The sequence below is a fragment of the Mytilus trossulus genome, chromosome 2 (genome assembly GCF_036588685.1).
Source record: "Mytilus trossulus isolate FHL-02 chromosome 2, PNRI_Mtr1.1.1.hap1, whole genome shotgun sequence".
Lineage (NCBI taxonomy): Eukaryota > Metazoa > Mollusca > Bivalvia > Mytilida > Mytilidae > Mytilus > Mytilus trossulus.
Genome location: NC_086374.1, coordinates 45,630,417 through 45,652,718, shown reverse-complemented (window position 1 = coordinate 45,652,718; position 22,302 = coordinate 45,630,417). Strand labels below are relative to the sequence as shown.

The following is a 22,302-nucleotide window of genomic DNA, read 5'->3' as shown; positions in this document are numbered from 1 at the left end:
TTTAAGCAATATGTTTTAGACAATTTTTGATTGATCAACGAAACGATATCAGTACGGAAACGGTTAGTAGTGTTGAATGTATCAACTGAACGGAATTTAGACGGTTCATTGATGGGTTTAGTCAATAACTATGATACATAACAGTACAGGAACGAGTCTGCTATTATATGGGCGTAATTGTTGCACATAGGAATACCTACAACATGGTGATAAACTTTATTGCCACAATGTTCATATTGTTGCCAAGGATAAAATGGACAACTAATATCAACTCGTCACACATTCAGTAAATATATCTATCATAATTATTTACCTTTCTCCTGTGTGAAAAAGGCTTATTATGAGTAGCGGCAAATTTGTTTGCAAATAGATTTATCAAACAACCATTCGATTAAATAGGAAAACTTTTGTTTGATAAGATTGTGTTGTAGCGTAGCATAAAGAGTGGAAAGGTCAAAACTGTCAACTGAATCAAAAGCATCTAAAACACGAAACTTGTCTAAAACATCCATATAATTGTTCACACTCCAACAATGGGTTTATTCCACTATTTCCATATGTTTTATTTCGAAAATATCTATTCTTCGGTAGTAATTTTAGGTAGCGCGGTCAACTCACCAAAAAGTTAGAGCCCGAGATGAAACGACATTTTACGGTTTTTGTTGTGTAGTTAAGGTAACATAGAAGGGACCTTCAAATGTCCAGAGAAGGCCGTTAGCCTAGATGTGGTAGTGACGTCTTTATTATTTTGCCTTTCCCACTTGTTCCATTGTCAATCAATTCTGTGGAAAAAATTGAAAGAGTATAAATTGCGACAACAGATTCAACGTCCCTATTTCGACCGGACGTGGCTGCATATGTACATCCTCCACACCCTAATTGACGGACTTCCTTTGCACCGAATCGTAAGCAGACAGAAGATCGGACTGTTCTTTACTCGTGCAACTTTCGCAGTATTGACTTGTTTGCGTATAACACAAGCTTACAGTCATTTTTCAAGGAATTAACCATCGACATCAAGTGGAAAAATTGACATGAGACAAAACCAAAATAAAATGGACAAGAGTACAACCTGTTAATGAGTCAGAATACATTTGGTAAGAAGTGCACTAGTAAATATAAGCCTTAGCTAGCTTATTTTGTCTCTTGTCGATGTCATCGAGTAGGGTTTTCTATACTACCATGTCTTCCTAATTATTTAATTGTTGTTTATCTGTAGGGATATCTTCTTTTGATTTCCTGTTATTCAACCATTTCTTTGGATATAAAGATTGTTTGAAGTTACATATTTGTCAACAATTCATTTGTTTTATCGTTAATAGCCTTGTCACAAGAAACATGTGTGTTATGTTTTGGTTACCGCACATAATTCAGGATAAAGAGTGCGACTAGATATTTAGGATCATAGATACTTTAATAGGATAGGGTTTGATGTATCTTAATTTTCTCTAGTGCATAAATGTTTTTAAGCAGAATAACCGCATTTATTTCAAAATTATGTCATTCAGAACGACGATCTATGTTCACTGCAACTATTCATCATATGAAAGTCTTATTTTTATACAATATTCAATCTGAACCGTCTTACAGAGGCGATTGGTCGACTAAATTTTTGAACTAGACGCTTTAAAATTATAGAGTCAGAGTTCGTCTCTGTTACTTACTTATGATAAATTCTGTTAACAATTTAACCTCTTACCTTGAACAGTGGTGTAACAGTACAACTTAAGAAAAAACTAGAAAAATCAGTGGCAAAATGTTTGACTCATCAAATGAATATAAATAGAAATGCATACCACAAAACCCCCAGAGTAAACGTAGAAGGGTACCCAAAAACAAAAGACACTAAGTACAGATCTGAGAGTATTCCCAGTTACTGACAGCAAATAACAGCTTTTGTTTGATTTAGTAGGCTGTATTATAAGATACATGTCATTGTGTTCAATTGGAACATTTCCTAATTTCTCATTTCTTCACATACGTATCTCTTCCTATTGTGATAATCTCAATGCTTGTCTTTATCACTATATTGTAGTATGTGGATAATATGTCTACTTATTGACTTCAACATGAAGTTTCGATTTAAGGTTAGTTCTTATGTCAGGTGTTCTTCTTATAATTGAGTATATCCGTTTTCTCTTCTTAGTCCTATGTTGATTGACTATATATCTATGGGGTTGTATTGCATAATGTTCTGACAAATATGTGCATAAAAACTACTATAAGAAATGGCACGTGCTTTCGATCGTGGGCGACTTATCTTATCCAGGGCGACAATCGAAGGTGTCCTACTGCACTTTTGATTTTTGTTATTGTCTAGAACACACGTCTTAGTTAATTATTAAGAATTTTACAATTATGTATTTAAGAATTATTCTCAGTCTACTAGTTATTGGAAATGTCGAATCAGGTAAGAGTTTAGCTTAACTGTGTGAAAACTTATCTTAAACATTTTATTATCTATCTATATATATATGTATAAACATAGTTAACCATTGTTCCATTATACATTTATTCCAGTACTAGGAATATGTTAACTATTCCACATTGACGGAACAATTAAAAATAAAATCTTAAAACATTCATAATAATACAATGCGCATATAGTCTATATGAATGTGACATTTGAAAAATGAGTATTGGTAACTTAGAGAAATGTTTGTTCATAGAGTTTTTTTCTGTAAAAGTATCAACATGTTTATTTTAGTTAACTTATTCGCAGCTCGACCGAGTGGTAAACCATTCGCCAATATCAAGAACACATTGTTATTTTTAAGTCTTACAACCCTTTTTCAATCTCCATTGATTGATAAATCGTAGTTCTCGTTTTAAATATAAAAGATACTGCGATCTTGTTTAAAATGATGCAATCATTTGTCAGACTGTTTTAAAAACATGCCTTGCATAGAAAGAATGAATATTTATTATAAAATAGATATGGGAAGATGTGGTATGAGTGCCAATGAGTCGACTCTCCATCCAAGCCCATTAATCTATTTGCATAGATGTGGAATTTGTCAATATTTTCAAACTTCGGGTAGTTGCACTTAGAAAATATGACTTTTTGTCAGGTTTTCCATTAATTTTCAAAATATGCAAATTGCTATGATGTAAAGGTAGCTTTAGAGAAGATTTTCAATGCTTTTGGATTTCGGATCAAATGAGTCAAAATATTAACCATATTTACTTCTCATTACTTCAGTTTTATTTGTATAAATACACTTATCCAATTTAACGGAACAATTGACAATCTTAGTAGCACCACATCAGTGATTATTGTTGACTGTGCAATGCACATTTGAAGTGTGGTCGACTTCTATCATATAACTCCGCTGAAATCTGTGATATGAGCACGAGTTGTCTTAAACATGCAGTGAGGTGATAGCTTTGACTCCATGTTGAAGGCCTCTCTGTGACTTTTGAATGAAGAACAGCAATAGAAGTTCTGTGTTATTTTGTTTTAGAAGTTTCATGTTCGCGTAGTAATTTGTGTCACGATTAGATACATCTTATCCTTTATTTTCTAATAATTACATTAGATGTATGTTTCATTATGATACGTTATTCTGATTGGCTAACTGCACATCACATGTTATTCCGTAAGCAGTTGCATTAGACAATAACATTTATCATTCATGATGACACGAGGTCTCACAATAAAGTGCACAGGTGAATTAAATAAAACTTGATAAAAATCGTGTTTTCATGATCCTAGCGAAAAAATGTAATTATAAGTATTGAATGCTTCGTTTTGTAACTTTATAGGGGTGTAAAAGCGTTGACTGTGCGTACATTTTAAGAATAAAGCGCTTCCGCGCTTCATACAAAATGTACTTCGGTCAACACTTTTACACCCCAATAAATTTACAAAAAGAAGCATTCAATTCTTAAATAAAATTACTATTCCATCAAAACAATCTCTTCTGAAATCGTACAAACACTGCCGTTCACTGTTGGATATCATATTACGTTTTGTTAATGTTGAATTCAATTGTACCATTTCAGCATATCGAAGGGTCTGTTATCATACAAACTGGTCGCAGTATAGAACCTCCGCTGGAAAATTCACGCCAACAAATATAGGTCCGGACTTATGTACACATCTTATATACTCCTTTGCCAAATTACAGGGGAACAAACTACACTCGTTTGAATGGAATGATGAAAGTACTCCCTGGATGAAAGGAATGTAAGGCTTTAAACGTCAAATTCTCAAGCAAACTATTCTGATCACTTAGTTATACATACTAGTATACTGTATGCATGTAATTTTCATTGGAATCAGAAATCATTGGCACAAATTAAACAAGTTTTAAGCTTATTCTGATATTGTGCTCCAATTAAGGATTAAACTTCAGCAGGCAAAGTTTTCTTTGAACGATTTAAACATTGTTATGTTTCGGTCCATCATGTTCGTATGCTCTCAATGCTTTACTTTATAATAATGGCTACATTTTTTATTTTTTTTTGCAACAAGCATATCTCGTGAAAGTTATTTCAGAAACATGTACTAAGTATTTTGCTATATGATTTTCTATTGAAACATACTATGATGTAACTGCTAGTAGACTAGTCTGTTGTTATTTATGTATTATTTTATTTTAATTTTGTTTATTTTCTTTTATTACATCTTCTGACATCAGACTCGGAATTCTCTTTAACTGCATTTTAATGTGCGTATTGTGATGCATTTACTTTTCTACATTGGCTAGAGATATAGGGGAGGGTTAAGATCTCATACACATGTTTCACCCCGCCGCATTTTTGCGCCTGTCCCAAGTCAGGAGTCTCTGACCTTTGCTAGTTTTGTATTATGTTTAATTTAGTTTCTTGTGTATAATTTGGAGTTTAGTAAGGCGTTCATTGTCACTGAACTACTGTATATATATATATATATATATTTGTTAAGGGGCCAGCTGAAGTACTCCTCTGGTGCGGGAATTTCTCGCTCAATTGAAGACCTATTGATGACCTTCTGCTGTTGTCTATTCTATCTGTTTGACCCATTCCCCATTTGAATTCTCAATTTTATGATAATTGTGGTACATTTTGTCAAGATGATTTTTATTAGCCATTATCACATAGCGTATTTATCGTCTTCTTCTTAATACAAAGATTTTTCATCCCCAATCAGACATCTTTAAACTGATGTAATTCCACTCATCCTTAATTTTTTAAATTTTATAAATGAGGTACCAAAAGAAAGAAGAAGGATTTATCTTTCAAATTTTGAAAATTTCATTAATTTATGACATAATTGTTTCATAATTACTTGTTATGTTATTATTTGCTATATTGTGATGTCCATACTTGAATGGATTTAGCATCTTTGTTATTCATAGGATCCCAAAATATTTTATAGATTACATAACAATTAATTATGTAATAATTATGTCATAATGAAATTATCACAATTTAAAAGATTGATCTTTATTCTTTCTTTTTGGTACCTTATTATAAAATATGAAGAATGATGAAATGAATTACATCGGTTTAAAGGTGTCTGGCTTGGAGTGAAAAAATCTTTGTATTGTGCTACCTTAAATTAGGAAGTCTATTGTGCATGGTGCTTGTGGCGGGAAAATATTAAAAAAAACCACTTTATGATGTTTTAGGTATGCTAAATTCAATGATTTAAAGACTCAGAACCAAAATCTGAAAACTCTCATTGCCGTTGGAGGGTGGACATTGGGTTCAAAACCGTTTAGCAAAATGGTTGCTACTGACGCAAGCAGACGGGAATTCGTTAAAACAAGTATTGCATTTCTGAGAAAACACGATTTCGATGGTTTAGATATTGATTGGGAATATCCAACCAGACGATCTGGATCAACAGCAGCAGACAGGAACAACTACATCGAATTACTGAAGGTATATCTAGAATTTACCACTAATTTACATTTTACAAAAAATATGATGTGGTATTTTAATGCTAATGAGACAGTTCTTCACAAGGGACAAAATGACACAGATATTAACAACTATAGGTCACCGTACGGCCTTCAACAATCAGCAAGTTCATACCACTTAGTCAGCTATAAAAGGCTCTGAAATGACAAATGATTAACAATTCAAACGAGAAAACTAACAGGCTCATGCATGTACAAAAAAATAAACGAAAAACAAATATGTAACACAGCAACAAACGACTATCACTGATTACAGGCTCCTGACTTGGGACAGACACATACATCCATAATGTTGTTTTCCATACATCTTTTTGATAAATCGAATGAACGTCTTCGATTTAAAGTAAAAGAAGAGATAAATGAAACGAGTGTTTAGATTAATAGATATTTTGTAGACTTTAAAGCAAGAATTTGATACCGAAACGAGAACTACTGGAAAACCAAAACTGATTTTGTCTGCTGCTGTTCCCGCAGGCAAAAGTAATATGGGTGGCTACAACATACCGGAGATGGCAAAGTGAGTAATATTATATGAGGGAAGTTTTGTCATACATAGATATAGAAAGATGTGGTATGAGTGCCAATGAGACAACTCTCCATCCAAATGACAATTTATAAAAAAAAAAAACATTATAGGTCAAGGTACGGTCATCAACACGGAGCCTTGGCTCACACCGAACAGTAAGCTAGTAAGGGCCTCAGGAATTAGTAATGTAAAAGCATTCAAACGGGAAAACCAACGGTTTAATCTATATAAACCCGCTGCTATTATTTGAACCTGTCCTAAGTCGGGAATTTGATGTTCAGTAGTTGTCGTTTGTTTATGTGGTTCATAAATGTTTCGTGTTTTCTCGTTTTTAATATATATATTACCGTTGTTTTTCTCTTATGAATGGTTTCATACTTATAATGTTTGGGGCCTTTTATAGCTTGTTGTTCGGTGTGAGCCATTGAAAGCTCAGACCGTACCTTGGCCTATAATGGTTTACTTCTATAAATTGTGACTTGGATTGAGAGCTGTCTAATTGGAATTCATACCACATCTTTCTATATCTATTGACAGTGAGTGCTCAATCAATCCTTTTTCTGACAAGAGACAGTGGTTTAACAACACAACATAAGAACGAACTGTAGAAATCAGATGGAAATGACATGCATCAAAAGTTTGTGTTATCAAACACACAAATTGACGCAATTGTTGATAATAAAAAAAAAATTAACTTTTTACGCACAGTTTTTCATAAAAAAAAATTAATACGCCTATTAGGCAAGTTCTTAGTCAAAGATATAACGCTTGTAAAGACGGATAAAGTTTCAATAACACGATGAACGCATAAAGGAATTTTGGATCCTGAATGCTCTTTAACTTTATATTTGTTTGACTTTTTAACTATTTTGGTGAGCTAGTTACTGATGGTTCTTATGCAGACGAAACGCGCGTCTGTCGTATCAAATTATAAGCCTGGTAACTTTGATACCTATATAAACGTCAATTTATAATTCAGTCATTTGACTGTCATCAAGTGTAAAGATTATGTTCTTTTATCTGACAACTCGTACAGATAATATATCTACCAGACTTCCTTCAACAAATTACGTCAGTCCTGATTAGAAAGTTTACTTCTAGGTCTAATGTACAACATACACAGAGAAATTAATTTCTATTTAATTTGTTTAATTAAGATGAGGAAAAACCATACCAAGTTAACATGGTTTGTTTTCCCAGATTTATTGCATGTCAAAAAGCCCAAGCTTACGTATAAAAAAGACGAGTATACAATATAAAAAAGCACAAGCGTATTTCAATGTGAATTTTGATATAACTCATATAAAATGGAAATTAAAGATATCCCTTTCCCTATAGAAAATCGGTGAATCAGATTTAGTACCTGTTTTTTACGTACAACAAATATATATCAAGAATCCTCCGATATAATGAATAACATGTACCGCTTCATCTTTCCTTTCAGTTCATAAATTATGATTATAATTTTGTTTGTTTAATAGGAATCAGAAAGTAACAGCTAGACTATTTTAAAACATAAGCAATTAAAAGTTAATGTAGAAATGAAGCCTACTTTTTGCGGGGAAAAACTTTATATTATTCATTCATTTGAACTTGGAACAAAGCTGGACTTCGTAGTATGGTTAGATTTTTCATTAAAAATCGTCAATAAATCATTAACTGAACATAAGAAAGTTGCATTTCTGTTATTCAGATCTTTAGATATGGTCAATCTTATGACGTATGATTTACATGGTAGCTGGGAAACCAAAACAGGTCACAACAGTGGTTTATTTAAACACAATGGAGAAACAGGAGATGCTGCTACAATGAACTTGGTAAGTTGACGTGCAGCTATGTACAAGAGTTTAATACATATCAGATATATATATATATGTCGAGCCTAGATGGTTGAGTGTTCAAGCAAGCCGGGTTTAGTGCAAGGCGATATGGTGCTACTATATCTCAGTAGCATAAAATAAGATAAAATAAGATAACAGTTCTATTAATCTAATCAAGAACCCATTAAGGGCATCATTTTTCAACAATATTATGCACAATATGATTGGAAAAGTTGAGACCCGGCCAAGGACGAGAGACTCGAATCCCCGTATGAAATTTCTGACCCCATGCATATATATCGTATTAGGTCACTTGCACACCAATGAACGATTTTATCGTACCAACTACTAATATCTTAACATTTGTAATAAAGACTGTTATAAATGTTTCCCTCAACATCGTATATTTATTTTTAATTAAGGAATGTGCCTTCTTTTTTTTTGTTTTTAAAGGGTTTTAACTAGCCAAACATTTTTGACGACATCCTTATCAAATAATAATAGTCACCAATATTATCCCAAAAAATCTTTAGCAGATACAATAACTATTTGACAACTCTACGACAGATACATCCATTTAATCATTAGTGAAGGTGATTCACGGCTGAAAACACATATTATATACCTAATCAGTGGCGAATTCAGAACTTTTTGTAAGGGGTTTCGGGAGGGCACTGACTGACCTAAGGGGCCCTGCTCAAGTCATGCTTCATTGATGCCCCTTATAATTAAAAAAAGTGACTATTTTCGAAGGGTTAAATATTTCGCTTTGGTGTCTTGACACGGCTTTGTTTGGACTTGTTTGTTTGTTTTTGGCCTTGAATGTTTGTCCCTTATATTTTATTAACTGTGCATTTGAATTCATGTATCGCAGATCAAATTTATTCGTTCATAGTATGTTGATTTACGTTTTTTGATTGAGTTAAGCCTTCCAATGGACATTTTATCGCGTGGTTGTCTTTGTTGTGATGTTATGCTATTGTTTCAATAAAAGGGAGAAGGTTTGTTACCATTAAAACGTTAAATCCCACTGCAAATGTTTGCACCTGTCCTTATTCAGGAATCTGATGAACAGTATTTGTCGTTTGTTTATGTAATATATACGGTTGGTTTTCCCGTTTGAATGGTTTTACGCTATTTTTTGGGGCCTTTTATAGCTTTTTGTTTGGTGTAATCCAAGGCTCCATTTTGAAGGCCGTACATTGACCTATAAATGTTTACGTTTATAAATTGTTATTTGGTTGGAGAGTTGTCTCATTGGCACTCACACCACATCTTCCTATATCCATTGTACTTGTGTCATTTTGTTTTTAAGCTTTATATAAAATCAATAATTCAACCAAAATTTTTTTTTAAAAGTAAATGCAGCTGCAATAATAAATGCATTATAAAATTAATATTTTCTTAGGATTGGGTCGCTAATTATTGGGTCAAAGGAGGTATGCCAGCACCTATGATTAATGTAGGGTTGGCTATGTATGGGAGAGGATTCACTCTACAAAACCCAGGAAATCATGATTTAGACTCAACTTCCAGAAGTCCATGTAATGCTGGACCTTTTACTGGAGAGAAGGGATTCATGTCATATTATGAGGTATACCTTTGTTGTAGTTTAACATGTGTTTAGTAGTTGAATTTGGTCAACCTAAGTCGCATTTCAGATATAGTTGTTCACACAACAAGTTGCTCGACAATTTCAAGCTAACAAATTTATATTTCATTTTCTAGATTTTCGGTTATTTCGATAATTTCCTATGATGAACTAGTATATTCAGCCTTCATTTTTTCTGTTTTGTGGTTTTCGAATTTAACATGCACAATTCTAAAACAATTTTGTTTTAAACTGATTGTTTTATATCTCAAATGATTGCCTGTTTACCTTTCTAAGATCAAATGTTCTTCCTGGGTATCCTGGCTTTCCAAACCAATAACAACAGGTCGCCATGATCTAGCCACGGTCGATAAACACTTACAAACAAACACTCTTCATTAGAGTTGCGATGTAATGATTAACGAAACACAACTTTTCATAATTTGTTCAATTACAGGAAACTTTACACTACACACCAGTAAAAGTCTGAAATGGCCTATATTTGTACTCAATTGTACTGACTTTTACTCGACCAGTCTGTATTGTAGATTTACTTGATTGAACTCGATTGTAGTCTGAAGAAAACTTTATAGTCAGAACTTGTACAATTTAAAACGCGTCTGAACCATGCATCAATATATCTATGTAAAGAAAATGATATAGAAAAACTTTAACAGACAATACAGATACTGACCTAATTTTTCATCCGGCATCTTGGGGTGACCGTGAATGCAGTTACGGTTATAAGCTTTACCCCAGTGCAGGTGTGATCTGTTTAATGAGTTTGCCCAGAAGTAGGAGGTATTAATCTATACATAATAACTAGCCAGAAGAATATTTTTATTAATTTCTTTTATTTTTTTATTCCTGATCAATTTGATATATATATATATATATATTATCATTAATCCAAAATTATAATATAATATATATTTCTAATATAATGTGTGCCCCTCTACTTGCCGACTTGTTTCTTTATTATTATAAGGCTGACTTCATGCAGGAACTTCTTAGGAAGAAAGATAAGAAGTTAGCAATATCCTTTAACTCTACTTTCCGCTATATAGATAATGTTCTTTCACTAAACAATGACTATGTGGAACGCATCTATCCCATCGAACTAGAGATAAAGGATACAACAGATACAGTTAAGTCGGCTTCATATCTTGACTTACATCTAGAAATCGACAATGAGGGTCGGTTGAAAAAAAACTTTACGACAAAAGAGATGATTTCAGCTTTCCAATTGTGAACTTTCCATTTCTAAGTAGCAATATTCCAGCAGCACCTGCATACGGGGTATATATCTCCCAATTGATACGATATTCCCGTGCTTGCATTTCCTATCATGATTTACTTGATAGAGGGTTGCTGCTCACAAGGAAGCTATTAAACCAAGAGTTCCAAATGGTGAAGTTGAAATCATCCCTTCGTAAATTTTACGGACGCCATCACGAGTTGGTTGACCGTTATGGTAAACCGTTTCACAAATGATATCGGATATGTTCCTTACGTCGTAACTACAATCCCCTTCCCTTTTATGATGAGACCTACCGAATTAGACTATTTACCGGATTTGTAAACACATAAGCAACACGACGGGTGCCACATGTGGAGCAGGATCTGCTTACCCTTCCGGAGCACCTGAGATCACCCCTAGTTTTTGGTGGGGTTCGGTTTGTTTATTCTTTAGTTTTCTATGTTGTGTCATGTGTACTATTGTTTTTCTGTTTTTTCTGTTTGTCTTTTTTCATTTTTAGCCATGGCGTTGTCAGTTTGTTTTAGATTTATGAGTTTGACTGTCCCTTTGGTATCTTTCGTACCTCTTTTAAACTATTTAAGTGATTTTGTTGGATGTTGATACCTCATTAAAAATATAATTATATTACTATCGTATGTATAAACAATAAAACTTGTGTAGACATTTTTTCGGAATTTAGGAATTTCGGAAATTATGAATAAAAAAACATGCCAACAGGAATCACCTAACTAAGGTTTAATTACCCTCAGTATAAGTGTGGTTTGAAGGTGAAACAAAATTTTTTTTTTACAAAACTCTTAAACTTTAAAATTAATGAAAATAAAATTATTTATATATAACATAATTTGATTTAACCATCTCTATTTAAAAAATCTGAGAAAGAATGTAAAATATGTTTATAATTTTCAAATATATCTTAATTATATTGTGGCTGTTAAAAAGAAATGTGTGTTAACAGTTAAAATTAAAAAAAAAAGGTAGGGGTTATTCGGTCAAGTATGGTTCAGACAGGTCGAGTATTGTTCAGACCTTTAGTCGATTATGGTTAAGACTTGATGACACAAATATGTCGAGAACGGGTTAAGACTGTTTCAGTCTGATCGAGTAATAGTGCAGAATATTTTCAACGTCAAAGATAAGGGTAAAGTACAAATCAGTACAGTCGAGTACGATTAAGATTGGGGTCGAGTAATATGAACTAAAATTCAGACCAATTCAGACTGGGCGAGTAAAAATCAGTACAGTGGAGTACAGATATAGGCCATTTCAGACTTTTAAGAGTTTGTAGTGTTAGTCACCAGTATTTTAGAAAAAAGTCAAAGACTCAAAGCTGTATGTTATAATGAAATCATGAAATAATAAATAGCAGAGTTTTACTATAGGTAGCGTTGATTGTGAGTAAGAAAATATACACTTTGAATGGCTAGATTCTGCTTTTAAAAAAAACAATTAACCTATTAAGCTTCATAATTTTAACTTTAACTTGCTGGTGCATTTCTACAGGCAGACATGGTAGAATAAATGCACTGGTGAAAGAATTCAAAGCTCATATTTAAGTATTTCTAATTGAAATACGAATAATCTTTACGTCATTATGTTAAATCAGATTTGTGAACTATTGAAAACTGGTGGAACAAGACACTATCTTGCTGATCAAATGGTCCCCTATGTTGTAAAAGGATCACAATGGATTGGATATGAAGATGTTGATAGTATTAAAACAAAGGTATCTAAAATGGATGTTTAATGTGAAAAAACACACAAAATTGGTTTTTATGGTTTTACAATAGTAATTTATACCAGTAATTTAAGTGGTCCTTTATAGCTTGCTGTTCAGTGTGAGCCAAGGCTCCGTGTTTAAGACCGTACATTGACCTATAATGGTTTACTCTACTAACATCTTGAAATGTTAACCATCGACGGAAACTTTTTGTCTTTCTCAAATTCTCACAGCCTATAATATACAGGCAAAATATTTCCATTCTTTCTGGAGAAAGTTGCATGTTATCTTATTTAGATTGTTTGAATCATTTGACAGAACATCATCACATGCTTTCTTTTTGTCAGCTTTTTCTTTATTTCAAAATTCTAATTACCTGACTAATAAACCTTTTCAATATCTCTCGACACCGACTAATGACACCTACAGTTTACAGGTAAAATTGATGGGTCGTCTCAAAGACAAAAAAACATCACGATTCTCATTGCGTTACATATTGGATTGGCGGTTATATACTGAGTTAACTATATAGCTTCTGAATATATATTAACCAAATAAATAAATAAATATATATCTCTATCATATAATCTTCTTATTTTGTATGTATTTAGAAATAATTTCATGTTAAATTGATAAAAAAAATTATACTGCAATCATTATGCATCTCTTCAATTTAATGATTATGTGATTTTTCACCAAATATTTGCCGCATTCTAGTAACGATCAATTTGTTGGTGTAATAGGTTTTATGAAATATTTCAAAATTTGTAAAACAAATTACTTTCAAGACTGTCTGTCCGTCCGTCCGCATCACACTTGTGAACACGACCAACTTGGTGTTTTTTTCACCGATCTTTACCTTAGTTGATGTACATATTCAATTTCTGGAGCGAAAATCACATAATGATTGTTAAAGTGGAAGGAAAATGTCACATCTATTTTTCATCGATGGACTTTCCCGCTTCAAGATATCTTAGAGTTGATGTTTTTCCTTGATGAATTAAAAAAAAAATATGACTTCTCGTTTCAAGGTTACAACATATAAGAAGTGCATTTTTTTTTTGGTAAATAGTTGCGCATGGAATTAAATTTATATTTTAAGTTGTTGGTTTATACTACAGAGTTTGTTTAAAACATTTCAAACTCTTGTTGGACAAGGAAACAACATACCTGGTCCCTTCGTCGTAGTGTCCTTCCCCCGTTCCTGAAAGTGACCTTTTGGTTCTTACAAGAAGTTGATAAAATTGTGTTGATTTTTTTTAATACACTGCCATTGCTATATTTTGTTCTGTTTTCATCCGGTCAATATTTTTTTCTCTATGTTAAATTCCGGTATAAAGTTTCGGTTATAGAATAAAAAAGAAAAATGTGCCAAAGAGACAACAACCCGATCATAGAGCAGACAACAGCAAAAGGTCAACAACTGGTCTTAAATTCAGCGAGAAATTCCCGCACCCGGGGGGGTCCTTCAGCTAGCTCCTAAACAAATATATTTACTAGTTCAGTGATAATGAACGACATACTTAACTCCAATTTGTACACAAGAAACTAAAAATAAAAATCATACAAGACCAGAGGCTCCTGACTTTATTTCTGATTAAATATTCACTAAAATAAAACATGCTATGTTCTTTTCTTTTTTCCAAATTCTAACAGGACAGCTAGAAGCTCAACGTCTTAAAACATGAAATGTGACTTAGATAAATTAAAAAATCCATGTCATTTGGACTCTGTAGGAAAGTTGTATCATTGTCAATGAAAGCAATAAAATCAATAATGATCTCCCTTTTTGAGACGACCCCTCACATTTAACCTGTCGTAGTCGTTCTCAACTGTAGGTATCGAGAGATATTGAAAAGGTCTAATATTAGACCTTTTCAACAACTCTCGACACCGACTAATGATACCTACAGTAAACAGGTTAAATGGAGGGGTCGTCTCAAAGACAAAAACGTCTGATTATTCCTACGATATATACATTCGGTTTGGCGGTTATGTGTAGCTAGAGAAGATCATTCCGCATCCTGATCAGTTTTCTCTTCAACTTTATGATTATGCCGCATGCCAATAAGAATGAAATTAATGTGTATCTGTAAAAGTTTTTCTAAAAATTTCTGAGAATTTCTGAAACATTATTACTTGGTAGTCTGTCCGTCTGTTTTCACACTTGTTAACACGGTCGAGCCTTTTTTAATGATCTAAACCTTACCCGATGTACATATTTAATTTTGGGAGAGGTAAACACATATTGATTTCAAAGGTTAAAGGAAAAGATCAAGATACCTTGTTAAAGTTGGTGTATTTACTTCTTGAATAAAGGGAGATGTATCAACATTTAAGCAGTACATAGCTGCGTATGGAATTTATAATGCAACATACTAGTTACTATAGAGCTTTGTCATGATCGCAAATTCTTTTTGGATAGTGCTAAGTAGGGGTTGGGAGTCCAATGGCTTATTTTTCCCCTCATTTAATTATGGTGTCGTCCTCACGAACTGATTGTCCATTATAATTGCTCGTGTTCCGAAAAAAAAAACCAGACGTTGTCCTTTTCATCGTAGAGCCGTTCCCCTGTTCTCTAAAATTACCTCTAAGTTTCTTGCAAGAAGCGGGAATTGCTTAGCAATGAAGTTTAATGGGGTCAGTGTTGATTAAGTATCGTTGGTTTATAAGATACACTGTCATTGGTATATTTTATTCTGTTGTCAACGGGTCAGAAATTGTTTTGCTGTTTCTTTTTTCCTTAACAAATCTTTGCCGGTTTTATAATCGTACTAATGATTCTTTTTAATTTTCGTCTATGACCATGCATAAGGGAGTTTTTTTAGATTAGTAAAACCCCGTCGCATGTTTTGTACGCCTGAACCAATTCCTCTAAAAGTTGATGCTGTGTACGGCCTTCATATTTGATTCCTTTTCAGTCGATCAGAAATCGCTGGTGTTTTGGGTTTTTTTTAATCTGATTTTTTCTGGGTTTTTTTTCACCGTACAGAAAATAAGTTGAAATATTGTTTTATCCTTCTAAATTTAAAAATCCATTCAATTTACTCTTTTTGGAAAGTTATATCGTTGTCAATAAAAAAAAAATTAGGCATTAAATCTCTAAGTGATGTATAGTGTAATTTTCAATTTTTATTCTCGAGACGACCCCTCACATATTACTGTCGTAGTCGTGCTCAACTGTAAGTGTGGACAAGTGTTGAAAAGGTCTTATACGACATACTTAGAGAACAGTATTAATTGGGATATTCATTACACTTACTCTAATGATTTTCTTGGAAACAGGTGCAGTACATCAAACAGCATGGTTTTGGTGGAACTATGGTCTGGGCTCTAGATCTTGATGATTTTCATGGTAACTGTGGACAAGGGAAATTTCCTTTAGTAAATGCAATAAAAGATGAACTTAAGAGAAGTGGAGGTCCTGTCATAAAGCCGTAAGTTAAAATCTGTTCACTGCTTACTTTATTACTTTTATTCAAGAAATAGTTTACATCGAAAAAGAGGGGTATTGGTATTCTGAATTGTGGCCATCGTTATAGAAGTTGACAAAATTTAATATAGAATCTGAATATTGGAAAGTCTAAATGACAAACTTAAAAAGATTTTAAAACAAATTTTCATATTTAAGTCCCTAAATGTCGATTCTTAGTTTGAATGTGCAATACGCTGCTGTTGAGGAGAGATTTGATATAGATCATTTATCAAAACTATTCTTCTATATACATATAAGACGAACATGGTTGTTTAAATGTTTTGCTTTGTTGTGCTGGTTTTCTTATTTGAATATTGTTTCATACTTTGTTACGTTGGAGCCCTTTATTGCTGACTATACGATGAGGGTTTAAGACAATTTTGTAAGACGTATGGCGAATCTGTTGGATAGTTGTCTCCTTGACACTGCAATGGGAGCCCGCGTTTGCTGTATACAAAATTTGTATGTCAAATATGCAACGGTTGTGTTTACCTGAAAAGGCGAAAGTGAAGATAGCTGCATCAAGTCTGAGAGGGATCCGTTGTTGGTGTGTTGCAAGGTCGAATTTGTGTCCTTTTTTTTATATTTACTCTTGTTCTTGGTATAAAGAGATATAGGAAGATGTGGTGTGAGTGCCAATGAGACAACTCTCCATCCAAATAACAATTTAAAAAGAAAACCATTATAGGTTAAAGTACGGCCTTCAACACGAAGCCTTGGCTCACACCGAACAACAAGCTATAAAGGGCCCCAAAATTACTAGTGTAAAACCATTCAAACGGGAAAACCAACGGTCTAATCTATATAAACAAAACGAGAAACGAGAAACACGTATATATTACATAAACAAACGACAACTACTGTACATCAGATTCCTGACTTAGGACAGGTGCAAACATTTGCAGCGGGATTGAACGTTTTAATGGATCCAAACCTTCTCCCTTTTTCTGAAACAATAGCATAACATCACAACATAGAAAAACACACGATAAAATATCAATTGGCAGGCTTAACTCAATCAAAAAACGTATGAATACACAATGAACGAATAAATTTGATCTGCGATATCTGAATACAAATGCACAGTTAATTAAATATTAGAGACAAACATTCATGACCAAAAAAGCTAACAAACAAATTCAAACAAAGCCATGGCAGGACACCACTGAGAAATATTTAACCCTTCGAAAATATTGATGAATATTCACTATAGAAAAAAAACCCGGTTTTAAAAAAAATAATTATAATCTTAAAGTTTATACAAATGTAGTAAGAATAAGTGATATTACAAATAATCAAAGCTGGTGTACAGACAAGATCCATATAAATAAAAAATATTAAAAAAGCATTATAAACAGTATCAACAGGTCGAATTAACAAGAAAATACGATTTGAGAGTACTCGCAGTTACTGACAATAACAAAAATCATGCATCAGCGACTAAAATCAACTAAAACACATCACAGATAAAACCACTGATGCATTGCACAATTGCTCTCTACTATGAATTTTACACTTGCAAGCATAAATCTATTTTGTCGCATGACAAGGTTTAAAAAAGTGACAGTCGATGCATCGCAAAACTAAAGATTATTCTCTCTTGTGCTGACAAATTCAACATATCTTTAATTGCTTTAAAAGAGCGCACTGATACATATGTATCTAGAAGCATTTTTAGCATTGACCAGAGCGGGATTAAAATGACTATCACTTTTGTAAATGAAATGCATCTATTTATTTAAAGAATACAACAACAGTCTACGCCTCTAGTAAGTTCACATACTACAACTCAGCACCTGACAACAACTAGTACAACGCTTAAACCAAAAGTTATAAATACAACAAAAGGAGGTAGGATTTGTGTAAGAATTGTTTCGTTTTCCTTATATATGGTCTTCTTTAGTTGATTATTTTCCCTTCATTCCGTTTTGTTAGAGCTATCAGAAATTTAGAAATTGATGTTACTGGTCTTTCAATAACCATAACAATAACAATAAAGAAATGAAATTTCATCATACAGAAATAAATACAAACATTCCCCAGAATTTTATTTATCTGTTTGTATGTTTTTTCTTCGATTTTTTACACATCAAATTGATTATCTAATCTAAAGTTTAAAGTTGAGCTGTTGTTTCAGTGACGCGTCTTCTATATCTTTTAATATTAATTAATTACATAATTATACTCTAAAAATCAAATTCATTAAGAAAAAAAAACATTGAATTCAGTTAAATTTTATTAGAAAATAACAATATTTTTTTTCTGTAGTATAAAATGTATTATTCACTTTTACAGTGCACTCTACTCGACAACTTGGAGTACCTTCTACATTCAGTTGTAAAGGAATGCGGGATGGATTTTATCCCAACCCATCATCGTGCGATTCTTATTATATTTGTGCTAGTGGTTCGCCATTTTTAGCCCATTGTGCAAGTGGTCTGCAGTATAACTCAAAGACAAGATATTGTGATTGGCCAAGAAATGCTAACTGTACTAACCCATTGCAACCAAACCAACCGTCACAGACCGGTACCACAACCAGCCCTTTAAACACAAATGGACCCACTAAACTTTTAGTGTTTTCAAATGCTCCAAATACAAACACGCCGTCTCAAACTCCGGCTAATACTAATTCTCCAACAAAATTACTAGCGTTTACGAATAGTCCTTGGAAGACAAACTCACCTACATCGAATCCTGTCGGTACACATATGCCCACCAAGCTGTTATCTTTCACACGTGCACCAACTAATGCTCCAACTTATGTACCTGCACAGACAAATGGTCCAACTTATTTTCCCGCACCAACATCTACACCATCTCCTATTCATACAAATGCTCCAACTAAACTATTGGTGTTTACCAACGTACCTGCTTTCACGAACGCACCAGTACAAACCAATGCACCTACTCAGTCACCAACAAATGCACCTGTTACCAGCTCTCCTAATTTTAATAGTAAGTATAGCAATAATGATACTTTTCTGTATCCTCATAATAAATTCCCTATCATACAGTTAATTATGAATTTCATAGTCTTTAACACAAAACTATACATTTGAAGCGTCGTCTTCTTGCAAAATAACTATATGATCGGGAATTTACAGAACACTTTTTTAAACGTATATTTAGTAGTTTAACCTCGAGGATATCACCAGCCCAGTAGTAGCCAGTATTTCGGTACTGTCATGAAATTACGGATTTTTGTGTTTTTAAAATTTGCTATAACAAAATGTTAGAAATTATTAGAAATTAGGAAATATATTTCCCTAATGCAAAGCTGCTATTCCTTTCACGGATTTGGCTATTCCTTTTGGATATTTTGAATTAAAGCTCTTCATCTTTAATAAAAGCTTTGTATTTCAAATAGTTTGGCCACGAGCATCACTAAAGAGACATGTATTGTCGAAATGTGCAGCAAAATTGGTACCGCTAATGTTATTTCACAACATTGAAGTTCAGCTTTCTTAATTTCCAGAAGCTGTTATGAAGAAAAAAGATACAAACACTTAAAATTAATAATTAAAAAAATGTTTACAAATTAACGTGTGAAAACTGACTCGTACAAAAAAAAATTGAAATGTCATAGAAATAAGCCTTAAGTTTTATTTCATTTATATTTATTACCAGAATCAAGCATGATTAATTTATTAAAGATAAAGATAAGGAAACAGCAACCATTTATTAAAATAGAATTAGAAATGACTTGCAGTCTCCAACAACGGATATATTTCTATATGGCATATCGGTCTCTGATAAGTCCTAAGTATAGGCAACATGTGAAGACATAATTTTTTTTATAAAAAAAACAAACACAGAATTGATACATAAATTAAATGTTTTATACACTCAAGCTCTCCCTTCAAAAACCTAGCAAGTACAAACAGGATCATAATGAATTAATTAAGGACATCAAATATGGGTGGGAGCACCACGGAAGATCAGTTTATGTTTTTTTTATTCTATAAACGATTAAAAACAAAGATATGACATGTCAGATAACTGCGAGTACTCTCAGATCTGTTCATTGTGTCTTTTTGTGTCGGGATGTACCCGGCCACGTCTACTTGTATTTTTTGTCCATCTGATGAGTTAAGCCTTTTACAACTTATTTTTATAGTTCTTTCTTATGTTGTACTGTTATACCACTGTCCCATGTTAGGTGGAGGGTTTGGATCCCGCTAACATGTTTAACCCCGCCACATTATTTATGTAAGTGCATGTCCCATGTTAGGAGCCTGTAATTCAGTGGTGGTCGTTTGTTTATGTGTTACATATTTGTTTTTCGTTAAAAGTTTTTACATAAATAAGGCCGTAAGTTTTCTCGTTTGAATTGTTTTACATTGTCTTATCGGGGCCTTTTATAACTGACTATGCGGTATGGGCTTTGCTCATTGTTGAAGGCCGTACGGTGACCTATAGTTGTTAATGTTTGTGTCATTTGGTCTTTTGTAGATAGTTGTATCATTGGCAATCATACCACATCTTCTTTTTCATACTTTGTCAAGTTAACACAATAAACTAATAAACTATAACAATTGTTGACACCACCAACATAATATATAAAAATGTAACTTGTCGAAGACGAACCAGATCTTGAACCTGAATCAAATCTACTGTAAACCAACTTTTTTTCGCGAGCGATTTATTTATTTTGCGACTTTCGCGAGTAGAAAAATAACGCAAATATAAATCGTCGCGAATGAGTAAATCTTTATACATTTACAACCGGTAAATAAGAAAATCGCGAATTTAAAAAGCCGCGAAATAGACTAGAATTGGTATAACGAGGAATAAAGTGTCCGCGAAAATAAGTTGGTTTAATTACAGTATTCGTTTACGAAAATGTTCAAATGCTGTTTTAGATGATTTGTCTACTGTAAAACAACCATTATTTTTTTTCTTCTGAAATAGCTTGGATCTATTTTGTAGCAAACTTTTGTCGTACTAAATCCGACGGATTATACAGTGATGCTAGTGACTGTGGATCGTACTACCAATGTTCCTTCGGACTTACCTTTCATGAACCCTGTGCTCCAGGAACCGCATTCAATCCAAAACAAGACGCATGTGATTATCCATTCAATGTTCCTGCTTGTATGAACTACATAGGATAAATTCATAGAATATCAATAAATCTTATAATATAACATTATTTAGCCTTTGTTATACACACAAACGCTGATGTTCCGTCCTAAAACTGCCCCTTCCTGTATGTGCCTGTCATAAGTCAGGAGCCTATAGTTCAGTGGTCGTCGTTTGTTTCGGTGCTTTTCTTTTGCGCCAATTGGCATTTCATTTGCGCCAAAAAAATCTTTCATTTGCGCCACAAACCATATTTCATTTGCGCCAAAAACTAAATCTTTCTTTTGCGCCAATATTACAGGTAAATACAGGTAAATACATGTAGATACAGGTAATAATAGTATAAAACATTAAATTTTTAAAAAGTCTTTTAATAATAAAGAAAGTTTTAAACATTTTCCTCAGAAATCAGTTATCATAAAATCATACAAGTTATGGCAAAACCTCGATAAAATCATACAAGTAATGCTAAAAAATGTTTTGCTGTCCGTATCAGTCGTAATCCAGGCTTTACAGATTTTTTGGTACACCTGAAGGATTTGTCTCCATTTTTTAAAACATTTGATAACCTATATATGTGGTCATCAAATATCAAAGAATTATTTCCTCTGTTTGTCTCAGATTTGACTATGTCCATCTTGACACCTTACACTGGACTGGTCATATGAGCACTACATATATAATTATAACCTTGGTGACTCTCAGTTTTGTATTAGAAATGAGTATGAACTCACACATGTATCCAGGGGGAGTAATGTACAAACCAAAAACAAAATAAATCGTAAATAATCTTTTAACTTTTCCGTTATATTACCTGTCATACCTGTAAAATGGCGCAAATGAAGGTGGTTTTTTTTTGGCGCAAATGAAAGGTTTGATTTTTTAAAAATTGGCGCAAATGAAATGCGCCCGTTT

The 22,302-nt window shown here is 33.1% G+C and overlaps 1 protein-coding gene across 1 annotated transcript; it reads left to right on the top strand.

The window, feature by feature from the left end:
* Window positions 1-2,257: 2,257 nt before the first annotated feature.
* Window positions 2,258-21,457, top strand: LOC134707360 (acidic mammalian chitinase-like). Its single transcript, XM_063567062.1, has 11 exons — window positions 2,258-2,410; window positions 4,006-4,189; window positions 5,616-5,871; window positions 6,305-6,426; window positions 8,129-8,252; window positions 9,664-9,849; window positions 12,714-12,833; window positions 16,113-16,264; window positions 18,047-18,153; window positions 18,598-19,260; window positions 21,235-21,457. The coding sequence occupies exons 1-11, from the start codon at window positions 2,359-2,361 to the stop codon at window positions 21,417-21,419; spliced, it is 2,151 nt and encodes a 716-aa protein (XP_063423132.1). The 5' UTR covers window positions 2,258-2,358; the 3' UTR covers window positions 21,420-21,457.
* Window positions 21,458-22,302: the final 845 nt, after the last annotated feature.

Excerpts from the sequence above, each read along its gene's own strand:
- LOC134707360 (XM_063567062.1), top strand. The coding sequence starts at position 2,359 with ATGTATTTAAGAATTATTCTCAGTCTACTAGTTATTGGAAATGTCGAA. Across the intron at positions 16,265-18,046 it reads GGAGGTCCTGTCATAAAGCC|AATACAACAACAGTCTACGC; the intron begins GTAAGTTAAAAT and ends ATTTATTTAAAG. Across the intron at positions 19,261-21,234 it reads CAGCTCTCCTAATTTTAATA|CAAACTTTTGTCGTACTAAA; the intron begins GTAAGTATAGCA and ends TCTATTTTGTAG.